The sequence below is a fragment of the Rhipicephalus microplus genome, unplaced genomic scaffold (genome assembly GCF_043290135.1).
Source record: "Rhipicephalus microplus isolate Deutch F79 unplaced genomic scaffold, USDA_Rmic scaffold_13, whole genome shotgun sequence".
NCBI classification, from domain to species: domain Eukaryota; kingdom Metazoa; phylum Arthropoda; class Arachnida; order Ixodida; family Ixodidae; genus Rhipicephalus; species Rhipicephalus microplus.
In genome coordinates this window covers 34,751,570-34,772,503 of record NW_027464586.1, presented here as the reverse complement: position 1 = coordinate 34,772,503, position 20,934 = coordinate 34,751,570, and the positions used below count along the sequence as shown (strand labels likewise).

The window sequence follows — 20,934 nt, the reverse complement described above, 5'->3', positions numbered from 1 at the left end:
CTTGTGTGCGCACGCCTATCCTTCGGTGGGGAATATCGCGCACCTTTGACTTTGACCGAAACGATTGTGTTTGCTCTTTTCACACAGTCCCTTCGCGTTGAGACTGCACTAATACTCGCAGAGACAGCAAACGCGCCAGCGATCGCGACCGCCCTTAAAATCCAAGTTCATTATTGGTACTCTAGCGATTCCCCCTCCTCCCCACGTTGTTTCATGCTCGTTTAGGACAGGTGGTTTTTTTTGTATTTGAGCATTCGATGGCAGTTCCAACACGCGGGAGATGTTATGCACTTTCCAGATGATAGGGATGGGCCGACTCATTTGATCTCTGCTTCAGCAGCGCTCGCGCGCTTTTACTCGCTTGTGAAAGTTCCAATGCGTGGGGTCATGTTGTCAATTTAGACTTGTTGCGGAACATGGCGGCGACAGCAAGAACCCGCCGAGAGTGTCCATTTAATTGCTATCGCAATAATAACGCAGTTTTTTACTGTAAAATGAGTGTTCGGGGTTAAGTCTGCCTTCGATTCCTCTTTTGTTTAATTTGCACGTTTATTTTCCGAATTTTCGTATCCAACCTGCATATAAGAAAACCTCTTTATAACAAATTTTTCTGAGAATTTATCAATTTCGTTATATCCAGGTTTAACTGCATATCTATTTCTATTATGATGCAACTTACTGTAAGTGAACTACTCGAGTGTGTGCACATTATAGACCAGAGCGGGCGTTCTACCGCTGTTTCTCCTAGCGAGTATAACGTGTACTTGCCCGGCCTTCGCCAATACGCACATGCTCGACCTCAGAACACCGATGATAAGAACTGGGTGCGCCAACAATGCGAAATCCAGAAACATGCGAGAAGCGAACAGAAAAGCAAAAGGAGAACAAGAGTGCATCGAAAACTTTCCGTGCCTAACTTAAGATGGCCACACACTCTGACAACGACGAAGAAATTCCATTATTTGAGGCAGTTTTTGAAAGAAAAGGCTGCTTCAGCGGTGGCTGGTCTTCCAACGAGAGAAGCATGTTACAAGGACACTGCCAGGAGCAGGAGTACTTTGCAGGATTGTGTCATCTGACTCCTGTACAAGCATCTGGTGACACAAGAGCCCTTTGGAAACTGTATGATCACGTCCTAGTGAACATCCAAGGGATGGAGTTACTGAGCTTCATCGATTTACACATCTCGAACTGCTCCGGACGGCCCTGGGCGCCAGCGCCACATTCGTTTTTCTCAGGAACCACCAGAAAACTCTGCCCACTGGTTCCGGATTGCTTGGAAGCATGTTGGTTTTTCGCGTGCGTGGCGGCCTGCAGCCCGGGATTGTCCGACACAGGCATGCGCACCACATGCCTGTGTCGGACAGTCCCAGGCTGCAGGCCGCCAGGCACGCGAAAAACCAACATGCTTCCAAGAAATCCGGAACCATTGGGCAGAGTTTTCAGGTGGTTCCTGAGAAAAACAAATGTGGCGCTGGCGTCCAGGGCCGTCCGGAGCAGTTCGAGATGTGTAAATCGATGAAGCTCAGTAACTCCATCCCTTGGATGTTCACTAAGACGTGATGATACAGTTTCCAAAGGGCTCTTGTGTCACCAGATGCTTGTACAGGAGTCAGATGACACAATCCTGCAAAGTACTCCTGCTCCTGGCAGTGTCCTTGTAACATGCTTCTCTCGTTGGAAGACCAGCCACCGCTGAAGCAGCCTTTTCTTTCAAAAACTGCCTCAAACAATGGAATTTCTTCGTCGTTGTCAGAGTGGTATTGTTGTGGACAATCTGAATAAATTGCTCCCAAAACTCCATTCATTTACACACGTCCCCAGAAAAGGGCGCAATCGTGAGCTGCGGTAGCTTGGCTCCCATTCTGTCAGATGGTATAGCGATTGTATAGGTAGCCGTCACTTATTCATTTTCTGCTTGTGCCCTTGAAATGGGTTTTCGCCTGCTTAGAATCTCGGCCAGGATTCGAGTCGCATTGTCCTCTTATTCGAGTATGGTATCGTACTTGGCTTGGAAGCCCTCGTCCGAGATGAGACTCTCCAATACAGAGTCGATCTTGTTCAGCTCATCGTTATTTGTCTTTAGCCATCTTGTATATGAAAACGAGCTGTTTTTTGTGTTGCAGAGTAATTGCAAAGTAGGACACTTGCCTCATTGATTACCCAGCTGTTTAGAGCTTGTCACAATGTCTGCTTTGCCTTGATCTTTTCCATGTCTTCTAGGCCACTCGTAGCCATTGGTTGGTCAATCCCGGGTCGATCGGCACCAAACTGTGGCTAGTTTTTTTTTTTTTGCATTGGCAGTGGTCTGTTTATCAAAACATCTAAGCTGTTATTTGCAACAGGTGCTGAAATTGGCTGAAATGCTCAATGTCTACAATTAGACTGAGGATATGCTCTGGTGTTGCTACTTGAATTGCTGCTACCTTGGTTCTGGTAGCTTCACCGATGTCAGGCGAAATTATAGGTTGAAGAGGCCACTTGTCTGCTGAGTCATGTAGCCAGACAGGAACATGCCACCACACTGAGCTAGACCAAACTTTGTCCAATGCCGCCTCCCTCGTGAGTAGATCAGATTGATTCTCCGACCTGGGAAATATCTTCACTGGGATTGTTCTATTTGGCACTTGATATCAGTGATGCATTTATCCATGAATTGCTTCCACTTAATACAGTCTCCTCGTATCCAGGACAATACAATTGTGTAGTCTGTCCACATAGTGTATTCAATATGAACGCCGTTGAGTGCACTACTCATGTATGTCAGCAATCTTGCACCAACCAATGCACTCAAAAGCTCCAGGCGTGCGTCGTTTTTTTAATGGTAGCCACCCGTGCCTTGGAGATCAGCGAGATGAGTCGTTCAGCAATATCAGTGACGGCATGGATTACGGCTCCGTACACAGCTGGGCTGGCATCGCAGAAGACATGCAGTTGCATTTAACTTGGCAACTTGCTTCCTCCACCGAGATAGTGAGGAATCGATATTTCCTGCAGTTGTGAAAGCTGCTGGACTAGGCTTTGCCATTTGTGTCGCAGGTCATCAGGCAGTTGCTCATCCCAGCTCATTCCACGTATCCACAGTTTTTGGAATAGTATTCGTATGGCAATGGTGAATGGTCCAACGATTCTGAGTGGGTCAAATATTTTCGACATTGCCTGCAGAACGAACCATTTAGTGTCAAGTTTTTCTTTCATAAAATCCACAGTTTTTCAAAAGAAAAGCTGAACTCATCTTTTGTGGGATTCCAGGCAATGCCAAGGACACTAACAGATTGCTCATGAAGGACTACCAGTTCTTTGCTGGCAAATTCCTTTTTCCATTCTAGGGCAACCATCACATTCGGTGAGCTTATGGTCCACTTGCATAGGACCATTCTTGCTGATTTCATTTCTTGCACCTCGTGACAAAATTCTTCAGCGTTGTCTTCCATGCAGTGCCCGTGACCAGGTCATCTATGTAAAACAACTCTGCCAATCTGTTTGCTGTTTTTGCTTTGGCACCTTGCGTTCTCCTCACATGGTGAAGAATCGTTGCCGTGAGCAGGAATGGGCTGCATGTAGCTCTAAACGGTGCAGGCGTCATTCTCCATTCTTGAAGCTGACTACCCATTAAGTCCCCTTCGGCTAACCACAGGAAGCGAAAGGTGTCTTTGTCTTGTTCATGTACAGATATCTGTAGAAACGCCTTCTCTATGTCAGGGATTACCGCTATGGGATGTGTCCCGAAATGCAGAAGTATCTTCCCAAGATCTTGGTAGAGGTTGTCTCCATTTTCAAGGCACTCTTTGAGAGACTTGCATCTTTTGTCATGAGAAGATGCATCGAGAACCACCTGTACTTTAGCAGTCAACGTCTGCTCTCTGATGACTTTCTTGTGTGGCATGTAGTACAACTTGCTTGGCTCGGGAGAACATCATCAACAATTTCGGCATGTCCTGCTGATATGTACTCGCGTATGGTGTCATCATATATCTCTAGTAATCCTTTCTGTTTTGCTAGACGCATGAGTAGCTAACGAAGCCTTGTCACAGTAACTTGCTTGTTGTCCAAAAGCTCAAATCGGTCTTTCAAAGGTAATGCCACTTTATATTTTCCATCGCAGTATGTGATGTTGCTCTCAAAATGTTGCCTCACCTTGCCTCATGAATTCACCGCAACACATATTTTTAGAATCCGTTCAGTATGCCCGGAGTTGCAAATATTTCTCACACGCTGCAAGCTCATTCTCTCTTCTCGTCCTGACGAAAGTGCTGAAAGCTAAGCAGGAAGCGATGGCACGAGGAAAGAAAATTTGTCACACATGCTTGGAACCATATGCCCAGAGAAAAGAACTATTTTTAGCTGACTTTGAGAATTTGTTGTGAATCGTACGCCGCGTGCTGTGCTATATTATTTGGCTTGCGTGTCCTCGGTAGCTTCGACTACCAATCGTCAGCATTTTCTGATAATGCTAAAAAATCTTGCAGGGCCTCTTTAAATTTGAAGGGGGGCTTTGCGGCAGAGTGAATTTCTTTTGAATAGGTGCTTTCACCATTCAGCACCTCTACCCTGCAGCGAAACCACTTTTACAGGCGGTACATTCGGATTAATATGAACGTATTTGTTGCTTGCAAATACTTCATATTTTCAGCAATTTAAATTGAAATAGAAGCAAATTAAAGTGCCCTATTGTTCATTTGAATAATGGAAGCATTCAAATATTTACACAAGCCTAGACGTCAAAGTCATTACAGAGTTTTAATGCGAGGTTGTAAATAAAGAAGTAGACGAAAGGACGACACCTGTTCTTGAGTCCATGGGCATCTCCTGTGAAGCATGAAAACCTCTTTTAGGGAACGTTGGTTCACAGCAGGAACACCCGCCAACAAGACAGAAGACATGACCCAGCACAGGCCTAATGCATTTTCGCTTGTTGGTGTGTGTTAGTAGAGTAGAAGGATGGGACTTGTCAGGGTCTGCTTAGTTGGTACGTATTCACACAGCGCCAGTGAAAACAATAAACCAGACGAGGTCACAAGGCACACTAAAGGTCATTCAGTATTTTCACAGGAGATAAATACTGCCTTCACATCAATAAACAAAAGAGGTATGAGAGTGCCCCATGTGATATCAGTCCTACTGTGCATGTAAAACAGTTCCTGCCAGAAATCTGCCATGCCATCAGCTTGCCTCCTGTCATGCTTCCGGAGAAGGAGGTCAAATTTTTTGCAGTAGTAGTTTTGCACATGCAGTAAGAGTGATCACTCCTGAATCCGTATTTCTTCTATTTGTTGATCTGAAGGAAGTACAGTGGACTACCAATAAAGAAACTTATTTAAACGAAAATGCCTCATTAATGAAACTAAACGGGCTCACATAGCTGGATTTCTATGTGTTGCACAGTAAAACTCATCAGTTATTGGGAAACGGTGCTTATTGGTCACCTACGGTTAAACGGAACAAACTCTAAGCACAGCATAGACTCGCTCATGCCAGAGGTAGTCTCACAACTATGGCAACACCTTGAGATCAAGACATGCCAATCTAGCAGCCATTCTCGCTTGTGGCTGTGGGAGCAAAGTCCGCGAGTCAATTGTGGGTTAGGCCTATTTGTGCGGCAAAGTGCGGTGCATCACGATGTTACTTCAGCCTGATGGAAAGGAAGCGGCCGCGCCATATACTCTCGCTTGAAAAAAAGCTGCAAATTCTACAGGAGCTCGATCGAAGCGGCCTGCCCAAGATGGAGGTGGCGAAAAAGTACATCCCGAAATCGACGCTGCTGCGGATATGGAAAGACGGAGAAAAGATTGAAGGCACAGTTAATAACGGGACCTTTACATCTAAACGGATGCGGACGACGCCTTATGAACAACTAGAAAAGTTCTTTTTCTGTGGTTCAAGCGTGCATGGATTTCCAATTTGCCCGTAAGCGGACCAATTCTCGAGCAGAAAGCTTGAGAGATCGCCACGCAAATGGGCGTTAAGAACTTTGTCCTAAGCGACGGATGGCTAAGCTGCTTCAAAACATGCCATGGCCTAGTCTTCAAAGCAATCACAGGTGAGAGTGGTCAACAGAGACATTGGCACCGACTAGCAACAGGGGCGGTTCAAGGAAATTTTGATGAGCTTTGAGCCACGAGACGTCTTCACTGTCGACGAGGTGGGACTTTTTTATAAGGCCCTTCCATCAAGGACTCTCACCTTCAAAGGCGAAGCCTGTAGTGGAGGAAAACGCTGTAAAGATCGCATCACTGTGCTGGTGGGTGCAAATATGGCAGGAGTTGAGGAATTGAAGCTGTTGGTAACAGAAAAATCAAGGCACCCATGTAGTTTCAAAGGCATTCGACACCTTCCCGTTGTGTACCATAGGAACAGAAAAGCGTGGATGACCATGGCCATTTTCAAAAACTGGCTTCGGGAGGAAGACGCAAGATTTATGAGGCAAGGCAGGAAGGTTGTCTTCATTGTGGGTAATTGCCAAGCCCTCAGTCAGTTTCAAGTATTCCAAGCAATCACTCTGGAGTTCTTGCCAGCCAATGCAACGGCAGTGATCCAGCCTATGGATCAAGGGGTTATTCAGAACATTAAAGTTCATTACTGCAGACAATTGCTCTATCAAATGCTACGTAGAGCAGACAGCGGGAAATGCTACAGCATAGATTTATTGGCAGCAATCCACATTTTGGCTCATGCCTGAGAGCAAGTGAAGGCCACAACAATACACAGATGCTTTCACCATGCTGGCTTTCAAGCGCAAGAAAGCAGTACCTGATGAGGAAGAAAGCCCTGCTGATGCCGACATTGAGACAGTATTCAGTCAAGTCGTACCCTCTGCCCCTTTCACGCTGCAGGACTACAAATCAATTGATGAAAATATTCACACCTGTCGTGAAGAGACTGTCGAGGAAATGATTGCCGAAGTACATGATGAGGATCAACCCTTCAGTGATGAATGTGATGACAATACTGCCAGTGCAGTGGTGCCACCAGACCGATCAGCTAAATAGGCTGGTGAGGTTTTGCAGCGCTATTTTGAGCATGAAGGTTGTCCAGAAATTCTAGCGAGTTTGTCAGGCATGAATGCATACCTTGTAAAAAACAACTCAAGCTTGCCAAACAAACCACTCTTCACTCCTTTTTTTCTCCTACTCATCCTCATAAGTAAGGTGAGGTTTGTGCAATTTGAATAAAGGTCTTGGTTCACTAAATAAGTGTACTTTGCTTAAATGAAACTTGTGATAAATGAAACAGTTTTATGAATCCCCTTCGAGTTCCATTTAAGAGGAGTCGACTGTATTTAATCTGCGTAAATAGTAAATAAACTTCCCGTTGGTGCACCCTGTGTTCCTTCTCATCCGGTCTGTTGTTTAGTTCAAGCTATTTCACTGCGAAAGATGTAACCCAGCGTCGATTACCGTTCCCCAAACAAAATCACCACAAAGGATGTGTTTACTGTCCCACGAATGAATAACGCCCAGCATCAAGTCCATAAATTTGAGACCATCTCACAGGTGCATTGGGGGAAGTACGCAGTTACAGAAAAAGTGCATGTGTCATGAGTAAAGGAGAGGCATGAGGCACATGCTGAATCTGGAAGCGCGGCGAAGGTGCACAGGGAGAAAAGAGTCACCAGAGAGCACGTGCACCAGCCACGTAAACACAAGAGATTGGTCAGAAAAAGGCTTGTGGCACGCGACCCAAACCGGGAGCAAAAATCTCAGACGATGAGCTGACAGTGTGCGTTGGGACCCCGAGCTGCAAAGACATGGAAAACGAGCATCGCTACCATGACGGAAGCAGTATAGCCACCTGGTTCTGAGGGGTGTCAGCGCGAGAGGCCCGGGGACTGGCTGTCGACCTCGGAGTTTTAGAGTGAGGCTGCCCGGACTTGCTGCACCCTTGCACAGCAGTTACTGGTCGACTTGCAGCTCTCCCACTTTGCGGCAGGACGGCAACAGCCCATACCAGTCAGCAGAGCGGACTTGCCTTCAAAGAAGCCCATGAAGAGGCTAAGCCTAGCCTAGCGGGGCCAAAGAAGGCGACAAAGTCTGGGACACTGGCCACGGCAATGAGCGGCTCGTTCGACGTGACCAACCGACGGCAACAGTAGGAGGTTGAGGACAAAGTCAACGACGTGCTTGACAAACCTCGACACAGTAACAAAGAGAAGCCGACGTGAACTGTAAGATCGCTCGATTGTTGAGACGCCATATTAGATTAGGAGCAGTGGCTAGGGCTAACAATGAATTTAGACTGGTTTGCAGACAGTTTTGCTTGTGCTGTTATTGGGGTAATTTTAAGTCTGCAAGGGTTGATTTTGTTTTTGCTTTTAATTTTTTGCCTTTTATCCTTTGGTTCATAAAGTGTGTTTTTGCCATGCCTGTCTTCTGACTCTCTCAATTCTATCCAATGCAAGCGCTCCTGAGATAAGTTCGTGACAGTGTGGCGAGTGTACTAGGGCTAAAAAATTTTATATATATCTCAATGAAGTGAATCCTTCGCCATACAAGACCAAAGACAGCAGACGTGTATTTTCAAGCAATCACAGAGTCAGGAAGTCCGGCACAGCTGCAAGCGAGGCGAAATTTACGCATTTCCTATATAACCAGCCTGCATTTGCCATGCAGCTTTTGGCAGTGAAGTTCCATGTGTTATGCACATTTTGTAAATGCACATTGTCTCTACGCATTCAGTAATACTACAGAATAAGACATTGTAGGCAAAGCCAGATGTGTTCTAATAAAACGTCGTATGGGCCTAATTGGTGCATACATATTCTAGAATTAAATTTAACAGTGCAAGTACACAAGACACCCCACATAGAAAACAAAACACACACGAGTGCTGTGCCTTTTCTACGTGGAACATCTAGCATGTTTTCGTTGTTACATATTATTCTGGCATGTTTGGCTTACCAGGTAATTATGAGAGCCCAAGCACAAATACAGAGGTCTGCACTGTGAAAATAATTATTTTGTAAATTTCACTTACTCTGAGTCATCCTTCTCACGGCTATTGGCATCCGATACTGAGGCAGCTGCTTCCTCTAACTGCAGTCGACTGCAGACAGTTTGGTACACCTTCGAGTTGAGTTTCTCCTCCTCAATGCCTTGTAGCTCGAAATCAGAGTACAGCTTCTGTGGAAAATACACAAATCAACCGATTAACCAGATTACTCGTCCTGCACAACACTGCTAGCCTTTTCTTTAGGTTGTGCTCATATTAAAAACTTCTTGGGTATTGATTGGTGGAGTTCTAAATCCTGCGCTGTGCTCAACTGCTGGCCCGTCGGCCCCAGCATCGAATTTCCGCTGCGGCGTGGCATTTTTGATGCAGACAAAAATGCTTGGGGTCCGTTTACATTGATTAGGGTGCATACTAAAGAACTCAAACTGTTGGAAATTTCCGGAGCTTTCTACTACGGCAGCTCTCATAATCATGCCATGCTTTCAGGACATTCAAACTCAGCAATTGTTGATATTATAAATTCTCCGTTAAATGCAGCTCCACCGCTACGTTTCCCTTTGATCCATTCACAAAACTGTAGATGAGGTCAATGTTTTATGTGAGTTTTATCTCTGCACAGAAATTCACAAACTCTGTGTAAGACAGACTTTTTGTTGCACTTTATCGACTTAGTGCTCGTTGCGGTGCGGTTAAGTTGCGGTCCAGCGAATCTTTTCCCTTGGGAAGAGCAATCATACTTCGCGAGGTGGTGAAGTTTTAGCCATTTGAAGTTACTTATTGCAATCGCTTCTTCACTACTTCACTTATTTGCTTTACTTTGGACCTTTTTTGTTGATTTTAAGATAATTTTGAGCATCATTAGCAATGTTTCAGGCATTTGACTTTAAACGAGATCAGGCCACATGATATCTACGAATGGACGGGCTCCTAAAGTGCTACGCACTTAAACAAACGCCCTTCATCAATTGAAGTTGACAAAGTCGTGTACGATATACATGACATGACTTGTTTCAATAAACGAAAAAGCACAACGCAGACACCTAAACCAAATAACCGATAATAAAGAGGAACAATTATGCAGGGCTGGACACACGTCTCCACCAGGAAAGCCTACTAAAACAAACAGACAACGAAGTCAACGATTGTAAAGGGCACGTTATATGTGCTCATTTAAATGACTCTAGTGTAGTAATCATTATAAAATGAACTTCGTAGCTCTAAGCAGGCAATACCCACTTTTTTTGGATGCCCTGTCTTATGATAGCTATGCGCCCAACAATGCCTGCGTACTTGGGCACAAGAGCCAGGTGAAACATTTAGTTTTCGAAGTACGGGTTTTGTTTTTTGTTAAATTCTAACCTTTTCATTTGCCTGCTTGTCACACACACACACAAGCACGCATATATATATATATATATATATATAGATGTATATATATAATGAGATCTAACAGACAGTAATGCCAAGGAATGTATAGGGGAAGTTATTAGAACAAATGGAATGTAAATAAGAAAGAAAAGTGGGTGAAAAAATAACCAGCCGTCAGCAGGAATCGAAACCCTTCGAATAACACGTTCGATGCTCTAACCACTGAGCTATCACAGCAACCTTCCCTCCATCCACTTTTTTTCGGTTTGTATAAGAATTTAGAAGTATGAGTGTGAGTCAGCGCCATCTATAAGCCAAGCGGCGAGAGTGAAACACCCTTTTATGCGCATGTGTGGCGTCACGTAGCACGCGAACTTATTACAAGCGGGCAGCTGACCAATAGTCCCTCGTTAATGATTAAGGGAAAGAAGTTTATACCTAAGGGCTCATTTTTCCGTGTTTTGACACAATATTAATGAGATCTAACAGACAGTAATGCCAAGGAATGTATACGGGAAGTTATTGAAACAAATGGAATGTAAATAAAAAGAAAATAAAAGTGGATGGAGGGAAGGCCGCTGTGATAGCTCAGTGGTTAGAGTATCGAACGCGTTATTCGAAGGTCATAGATTCGATTCCTGCTGACGGCTGGTTATTTTTTCACCCACTTTTCTTTCTTCTTATTTACATTCCATTTGTTCTAATAACTTCCCCTATACATTCCTTGGCGTTACTGTCTGTTAGATCTCATTAATATTGTGTCAAAACACGGAAAAACGAGCCCTTAGGTATACACTTCTTTCCCTTATTCATTAACGAGGGTCTCGTACTAGCAGACTTGGTGTCATTAGGTTGTATATGAGGGACTATTGGTCAGCTGCCCGCTCGTAATAAGTTTACGTACTACGTGACGCCACACATGCGCATAAAAGTGTGTTTAACACTCGCCGCTTGGCTTATAGATGGCGCTGACTGACACTCCTACTTCTAAATTCACATATTACCCCAAAAAAAAATGAATGGAGGGAAGGCCGCTGTGATAGCTCAGTGGTTAGAGCATCGAACGCGTTATTTGAAGGTCGTAGGTTCGATTCCTGCTGACGGCTGGTTATTTTTTCACCCACTTTTCTTTCTTCTTATTTACATTCCATTTGTTCTGATAACTTCCCCTATACATTCCTTGGCATTACTGTCTGTTAGATCTCATTAATATTGTGCCAAAACACGGAAAAACGAGCCCATAGGTATACACTTCTTTCCCTTTTATTTTTATATATATATATATATATATATATATATATATATATATATATATTCTAAGAATACCTTTAGACACCCCGGTAAGAAAACCGTTTAATATGCCGAGCAGCAGCAAGACAGCAGCCAGTCAATTTAGCAGCAGCAGCAGCAGCAGCACGAGCCTCAGCCACAACAAATGTCGTCTTTGTCGTTGCTCTAGGTGTGCCCGTATTTATCACTACAAAGACTCCCCGGTAGAAAACGAGCCATCCCTGCGACCTATGACACAGGCAGGACTGGTGGCTCGTAATGAGGTTTCAAACAGTGGATGTGCACAGTTTAGCGCCCGCGGCACCTTTGATCTGTAGTTGGCTGAATGGGTTCAACAATGTAGTTGACTGGTGATGTTTGGCACAGGGCCCGGTATGGACCGTCATACTTGGGTGTAAACTTTTAGGAAAAGCTGGGGCAGACAATGGCACGCGAAGCCACACAATTTTTCCAGGGGCGTATGACGAACGGAATGAGTGTCAGTCATGAGTGTGCTTCTGGCGAGCCTGATTGTGCGTGGTAAGTGAACGTGCGAGCTGCTGACATTCTTCGGCAGAAGTGGGGGCTTCGGCTAAAGTCATCGATTCTGACGGGTCTGGGCGGTACAGAAGGATAATGTCCAGGAACGAGGGAAGTTCCCGACACGTAAAAAAGGAAAAACGGGGAGAATCTAGTTGTAGATTGAATGGCGCTGGTCTAAGTGTAAGTGATGAATAGCAGTATGCGGTCCCAATTCGTGTGGTCATCGGTAACATACATGGAGAGCTTATCACGTAGCGTGCGATTAAATCGCTCGGTCATCCTATAGGTTTGGGGACGATATGCGTCGTTTTTCGATGCCCGATGTTGCATTCGTGCAAGAGGGCTTTTACAGCTTTAGACAAGAAGGAATGCCCAAAGTCACTGAGAAGCTCGCGAAGTGCACCACGTCGAAGGACGAGATTGCGTAGAATAAACAAGCCGACTTTACAAGCAGTGGCCTCGGGAAGTTCTGAAGTTTCCGCGTAGTGCGTAAGGTGGTCCACGGCTACGATGACCCAGCGATTTCCGTTTGGTGCACAAGGGGATCGTAAAAGTTGATTTTGATGCACTCGAAAAGCCGAGAAGGACAAGGCAGTGGGTGCAGTGGCCCTGTGGTTGTGTGAGAGGAGCTCTTCTGGCATTGGCACAAGGAACATGAACGGACGTACCGCCAAACAAAGCGGTACATTCTGCGCCAGTAGTATCGAATCCATAGGCAAGCATAGGTCTTCACTATATCAGCATGAACGCATTGCGAATCTGCATGGAAAAAGGCACAGATGTCAAAATGTAGGTGGCAAAAAATTACCAGCAACCATTTGCGCCCATCAGATAAGTAGTTTGACCGGTACAGAAGGCCATCACGGATAGTAAAATGGTGGGCAAGCCGTCGAAGTGAAGAGTTGTCAGTACATGAAGACGTCTGAGACAGGTACTCTAGGAGAGACACTATCCATAGATCCTGGTGTTGCTCAAGAGGACATGTCAGCATGTTTAAGTGAAGAACATTCGCAGCTTGAAACAGATGCTGTAACATAATTGCGGGGAAGTGGCGAAGAAGAAAGAGTGTCAGCATCTGAATCCTTGCAGCCTAACCGATAGACTACACGAGTGTCCTAATCTTGAAGAATTAGCACCCAGCAAACAATGTGACCTGATGGATCTTTTAATGTCGATAAACAACACAATGCGTGGTGATCAGTCACGACATCGAATGGGCGGCCATATATGCAAGGTCGAAATTTTTTGATTGACCAAACGATGACAAGACATCCTTTTCCCGTTACTGAGTACCTCTTTTCTGCTTTAGTGAGGGTGTGACTTGCATAGGATACTACATACTCATCAAAACTAGATTTACACTGGGCAAGAATAGTGCTGAGGCCTACTCCACTGGCGTCCGTATAGATTTCGGGAGCGTCTGGATAAAAGTAGCATAGAATAGATGGCGATCTCAGAAGATGGCGTAAAGAAGCGAATGCCCGTCACGTGCGGGGGAACACGCCGTGATGTCTTGGTTGTCGGCAAGTAGCTGTGTCAGGGGTGCAATTATGATGGCAAAATTGCGCACAAAACGGCAAAAATATGAACATAGGTCTATGAAGCTTTGAAGTTATTTTATTGAAGCCAGCCTGGGAAAGTCGGTGACAGCGTGAAGCGTGGCTGGATTAGGACAGACACGATGCTTGCTAACAACATGCCCTAAGTTGGTAAGCTGGCGGGTGGTGAAGTGGCATTTCTCCAAACTCAGCTGCAGTCCAGCATCCGTAATACAAGTCAAGATGCTTGCGAGGCGGCTGAGGTGGGATTCGAAGTTGTTCGAGAAAATCATGACGCCATCCAAATAGCATAAGCATGTGTTCCATTTAAAGCATCTGGGGTTGTCGTTTATGAGATGTTCGAAGTTGGCAGGTGCATTACAAAGGCCAAACGGCATCACGTTGAACTCATACAATTCATCAGGCATTACAAATGTAGTCTTTGAACGGCTGGCTTCATTCATAGGGACCTACCAATAGCCCGATCGAAGGTCTAAAGAAGAAAAGAACTCTGCTCCTTGCAGGTGATCGAGGGCGTCAATGATTCTGGGCAGCGGATAAACGTTATCTTGCGTGATCTTATTAAGACGCCTACAATCAACACGAAATCTGATGCTGCCGTCCTTTTTTTTTTCACTAGTACAACCAGAGAAGCTGAAGGGCTATTTGAGGGTTGTATTTATTTATTTATCAGAGTAACCTCAGCGCCAAAAAGCATTACAGAGGGGGGTCACACAATACATAATTGATAATAAATACATAATTACAGGTTTTGTAACACAACAGAAAAAAAAGATAATAATGTATGAGGCATTGGACTCCACACTCAAAAATTAATGACAACAAAACTAAAGTGCACATAACATTATAACAAAGAGTAGAAGGCAGAGTTAGAGGTGATGATGGCAACATCATTAGTAAGATGATTCTATTGAGAAATTGTGTGGGGGAAAAATGTGTTTTTAAATGACTCAGTTCTGCACTTGTATTCTCTAACTTTGTCAGAATGGTCAACTCCTGTTGAGATGTAATGTGGTTGAAATATGTACTTATTTCTATCTATACTTGTTTTGGAATGAAATATGCTATAAAACATTTTTAATCTTGAATTTTTCCTCTACATTTCCAAAGTTTACCACTCTAAACTCTCTTTCGCAAGAAATATGTGAAATATCAATCTATAATGATTGAGAACAAACCTTACAGCTAAATATTATACCCTTTCTAGTGCCTTGATGTCCTGTTTTAACCACAGATCCGAGCTGTGCAAGCATACTCGATTATAGGCCAGTCGTTCATTTGATACAGTTGTTGTTTTGATTCTATCGGAAAGTGTCTTGCGTACCTACACAGGAAGCCAAACATTTTACAGGCTTTAGCAATTGCGTATCGAATATGACAAGGCCAAGATAAAGTTTCTGTTAAGAATACTCCTAAATACTTAAATTCTCTCACTGACGTTATGTGGTTGCCATTTAGGTAATAATTAAACTTGTTAGTCATCTGCTTTCTTGTAACTAACATCTTTACCATGTTATCATAATTTATGCACATTTTCCAAACATCGCACCAATTAAATAACCTGTTCAAATTGTCTTGCAATGAATGAAGCACAATCACTTGTACCATGGGTTATTATGTACAACATGCAATCATCTGCGAATAATCGCACAGAAGACGAGAGACCATCACTGATATCATTTAAAAATTTAAAAACAACAAAGGGCCAAGAACATAACCTTGCACAACTCCAGATGTCACTCCAACCTCGTGAGAGCTTGTGTTGTTAACAATAACCCTCTGACTATGTGCACTTAGGTAATGTTTGATTCAAGTAATAACTGATGTGTCTATGTTATACCATTCTAATTTTTCAATCAACCAGGAGTGGGACATGAAATCAAAAGCTTTCTTGAAATATATGAAGACCGCGTCTACTACCAGTCCCTTATCAAGGGCGCTTGATATTTTGTGTACCTGTTTTGTTAAGTCACACGAGAGTGACCGCTACGGAAACCATGGGGGATCAGTAATGAGTGCGCAATTAGGTGGGTCATATTGCTAGTGAACAGGACATGTTCAAATAATTTACACACAACACTAGTGAGTGAAATTGGTCTGCAATATTGAATGTTGTTGCGAGGACCTGACTTGTGCAACGGAACTACGTTTGCCATTTTCCAATCATTGGGCAATACACCTTCATCAATAGATTTTTTTAATAAAATACACGAGTACCTAGAGATTGATAGCGCATAAGGAAAGCAGTTGTGGCAACAAGTCCTGGGATCCTGCTGCCCTATCTAAATCATTTAGTAGAAATTCAATTCCATGCTGGAAAAAAATGATGTCATACATTCATACTGGGCATAATTTATCATAGCGGGATACTAGCTTGTCATCCCTGGTGTCACAGCAGACTAACACTAAGCCAAAAGTGAGTTAAAGCACTTCGTCTTAGGGTGGCTATCGTGAACAATACCATCGTGTAACAAAGAAGGTATAGTTATCTCGTGTTTTTTATTGATTTTGATAACACTCCGAAATTCTTTAGGCCGATCTTTGAGCCTTGTATGAAAAGTAGAAAAAGATATCTTGAGCTTGTTTCACCACAGTCTTTATATTCGCCGTCACGTGGTTCAACTTGTCTCAACTTGGTTCAATTTGTCATGCCAGGCTGAAGCATATCGTTCACCTGAGCATCATTGACACGGCCTTCAGCATGAGAAGCTTGATATGAGCGCTGGCGCGAAGGTGAACTACCGATGTGGATGTGGTGAACGATGGCAGACGTGCGACCCAAAGAAGGTTGGCTATGGTTATATTGAAGCGATCGAGTAGAACCAGGAGCTGGGTATGCTGAGCAGCTGAAAGTTCAGGGTCAATTGATAAAAAAAATGCCTCAGGAGATGAAGTGGGAGAGGTAGCAGGAGTAATGGTGTTTACGTGAGATGATGGCAAGCCATCAGGTAAGTGACTAAAAGAAACAGAATCAATGCCCTAAGGTGACCAATGACATCGCCATGAAGTAAGGTGGCTGGGCAAAGAAGCGAGTTCGTTATGTAGATGGAGCCAAACGAGTTTCTATGGTGACAACTGCAAATGGGAGAAGGAAGCTTTTGCGAGAGCTGAAGGTGTCGAAGAGGATAAAGAGGGCATCGACAGAGGGCACATCATCCCTGGAGAGTGGCACAAAAAGACAAGATAGAGAAGAAATGCGAGAGTCTGCAGTTACGACGACTCGAGATGATAACGACTGAAAAGGGGGTCTGTCAGACATCGGCTTTTCACACAGGGACAGTTCACACATCGTTGACAACTTTAGTTTGGCACACACACAGTGAACGATGGCATGATGAGCGTAAAGAAAGTGCCAGACCAAAATGACGTCGTGTAAACATGGAAAAAACACAATGAATTCAACTGCATACAAAATATTCTAGATTACCAGTCAAGCTGTGCACACTACGGAAGGTTGGTTGTGATGTGCAGTTGCCGTGTGGAGAGAGACGTTGGAAAGCAGCAGCGTAAGCTTCTTCAATCTGCGACAAAGTTCACCATTGAGCATGAATACGGCAGTACCAGTATCAACGAGTGCTTGCGCAGGTACACCATCAATATGCACAGTTATTTTAATAGCAGAAAAAATGGAGGCCTTGAAGTTTTTGGTATGTGCGCAGCTCTTGCCTCGAGAACTGCGACGGTCAGTTTTCCGCTGGGGCGGGTGACGATCAAAGAAGCATCGGAGAAACAAAGCGGCATCGTGGTCAAGGCGACTGATTCCTGTCGAAGCCACGTCGACGTGGCGGCGACTGATCCGACGATTGGGGTAACGAAGATGACTGTGGTGGCTCGGGACGATAGGAGCTGTAACTCGCCTCACCAGCGCTTGCGTTGTAATCACGATGATGGCAGTAGCATTCTACGTGGCCGGGGAGATGTCAGAAGTAGCAAGGTGGCCTGTTGTCCGGTGTGTGCCAAGGGTTAGTCGACGGTGGTGTTGAGCGGCAAAAAGGAGGTGGGTGTGGATGGATAGGCAGACTCACTGTCTAGAGGGGATGGGGCTGTTGAGCAGGATCCGTGACGGGTGGTAGCGACGGCAATGATCGTCTTGCGGCCTCAGCGTACAGGTGCAGAGATAGGTGAAGGATTGTATGTGGGAGGCAGAGCGTCAGAAATTTGCTCTTCAATTGCCTAGTGGAGCGTTGGGGTCAGCGTGTGCACACTGGTTGGAACATCCGGCACAAAAGACAATTGGCGCGCCACTTCTTCTCGGAGGAACTGCTGGATTTGCTGCATTGCCGTGCATTGTTCAGAGGTAACAGTGCCAATGATTAACGCAGATGTGGTGGTCGTGTCAAGGTTTGGAAGTCATGTAGAAATGCGCTCTCTCCGAAGCTCGTCGTAACTCTGACAGTGATGACAATTCGGGGTTTTTTCGCAACAAGCATTGTCGCCCTCGATACCTTTCATGATGTGCCGTATTTTGTCAGTACCGAACATGTCGAGATCGATGCGACGGCAGAAGTCCATAACATTTTCCATATATGAGGTGAAGGTTTCACCAGAGCGCTGTGCACTACTACGCAGAGCTTGCGAACAGCGAGTCAACCGAAGACTTCCGCAAAGCGCGTGTTAAAGGTTGACCAAGAGGAAACTTTAGCTTTATGGTTGTTAAACCATAGCTGTGCCACACCCGCGAGACAGAAATTAAGGTAGCTGAGCTTGTCTGGGTCCTCCCACTTATTGTGAGTGCTTACCACTTCATACTGGAACAACCAGCCTTCAGCATCTTGGTCATCGCTCCCGTTAAAAATCACCGGATCTCGCTGTCATGGCGTTTTGGTACTGGTAACAGATGAGATTAGGACTGCAGGTGGCTGGGTCATGTCATCAGGCATTGGTGAGGCGAGGGCTTGAGGTAGAGTCTGAAAACGAAGATCCAGGCTGAGGAAAGCAGCACTCTCCACCAAATGTAAGAATGCTTCTAGATGGCCAGGTAAGGCACCCGTTTAATGGGCCAAACAGCAGCGAGACAGCAGCCAGTTGTTTTAGCAGCAGCAGCAGCAGCAGCAGCAGCAGCACGATCCTCAGCCACAACAAACGCCATCTTCGTCGTTGCTCTAGCTGTGCCCCTAATTGTCACTACAATATATATATATATATATATATATATATATATATATATATATATATATATATATATATATATGTATATATATATATACACACACACACACACACACACACACATTAAAATAGGGGTGTTGTATATCAAGAAAAGTTTAGACGTTCCTGAGCAAAAGGCGCTTTATCGAGCAGGTCAGGCTACTGGCGATGAGAATGTGCGAGTGGGAACTACAGCCACGGATCATCATCGTCGCCTTCTGCAACAGCAGAGCGTCCATCATTTAAATTCATTACAATTATCCCCTGCGAAATAAGGGGTCATCCTGGCGACCTTTGGATAACTAAACACGGGTGGGTCGTTGCATTGCTTCAGTCTGGACACTTGGAGAATTTCTTGGCCACAACGAGAATAGTTTGAAGACAGTTCCAGGGGCTTGATGAGGTAGTTTACCAGTGATAGTCGCGTTTCATCCCCACCGCAATGGTCTAGTGGCTAAGGGACGCGGCTGCTGACCCGCAGGTCGAGGGATCGAATCCCGGCTGCGGCGGCTACATTTTACATAGAGGCGGAAATGTTGTAGGCCCGTGTGCTCAAGTTTAAATGCACGTTAAAGAACCCCAGGTGGTCGAAATTTCCGAAGCCCTCCACTACGGCGTCTCTCATAATCATATCGTGGCTTTGGGACGTTAAACCCTACAAATAAATCAAATCAATCAAGTCATTGCATTTCAAGAATAGTCGTTGCACTGGCAATGGCCATTCTTGAAAGTAAGACTAACTGGAGGAGAAGGTTACTGCTCAAGTTATGGCATATACAGCGAACGGCCCAGAATATCAATCGTTCTCTCGGAACCCTTTCCCCGGTAAACACACATGGACCTCGCTCCTCGGCGAAACGGGATGAAAGAGAAAGACAGGGTCATTAACCACCCCACGAGTGCTCTGAAGATGCCGCTGCCACGTAGCCCCAGTCCCCCCTGAAGAAGGAACCAAGTCGGTTCCGAACTGTCGGGTTTACCTATCTTCACATACTTTTTAGTTGGATTTCGAATCGTTTCCCATTTTGTAACAGTTGTATGCTTGCTCTTTAAATTACTTTATTGCAACTTCTTCAGTTATATGTTAAAACCATGCTATTTTACGTAATCACCAGTGTATTTTCCGCTTGACTATTATATTTCGCTATTGTTGCCTTGGAATGTTATGCTACCCTATTCGCCTTTGTACAGAAGATCCATATGCAGTCTCTTGTCTATGTGACCTCCTGATGTATACTATCGCCATGTTACTTTCCTCAAATTTTATTAGCCCCCCGTTTCACTACGTTCAGCCCAAAATGTGCTAACGATATTCGAGAAGGTTCGAGGCTTTAGTAGAACGTTTTGTCAAGATTACGGCCACTTCGGGAGCGTCACAGATTACTTGAGAACTTACATTGCCACTAGCAATAAGGCTAGAATATTCGATGGCAAGAATATACATGTCGAGACGCTTCGCTGCTTATCACTACCAATCGACGGCCGACGCTCTGTACGCCGCTATCAGTGTAAGACTGCTACTGTGATCTGACTTTCCATTCACTGGGCACAGGTTCGCCCAAATAAAGTTTATTGTTTGACTCGCAGTGTGCTCTATTCATCCAAGTCACGACCCCGTGACATCTGGTGGAGGTGCTGTTTCTTCCATGTACCAGACATCCCTATCAAGTTGTGAACCCAGCCCATGCCGCGAAGAATACACCGACCCCAGCAACAAGCAGCGAGTTAGCAGCAGGCAACAAGGTCTGTCGCCGGAGTATAGGGTTTTACCGGACAAGACTCGGAAGACCAAGACCATGATATCGACCGCGGCATTGATGACAACTGCTGCGCCACAGCCCGCGATCGTGATGCAGCGGCCAAAGGAACCACCAATTTTCGGTGGGTCATGATTTGAAGATCCAGAGACCTGGCCAAAGACCTATGACCGGGTTGCCGTCCTGAACAGCTGGATCACAGAAGAGAAGCTACTTTTATTTGAAGGATGCGGCTAGGACCTGGTTCGAGAATGGGGAGTCTGCCCTTCAAACATGGGATCTCTTCTGCGGGGTATTCTTGGATACGTTCAGGAGCATTGCCTGCAAGGTAGGAGCCACGA

The 20,934-nt window shown here is 44.9% G+C and overlaps 1 protein-coding gene across 1 annotated transcript in view; it reads right to left on the bottom strand.

The window, feature by feature from the left end:
* Positions 1-20,934, bottom strand: part of Cadps (calcium-dependent secretion activator 1) — a 721,673-nt gene that overhangs the window by 51,970 nt on the left and 648,769 nt on the right. Inside the window, exon 30 of the mRNA XM_075882731.1 lies at positions 8,974-9,119. Coding sequence (XP_075738846.1) covers positions 8,974-9,119 — 146 coding nt within the window. The remainder of the gene's footprint in view (positions 1-8,973; positions 9,120-20,934) is intronic.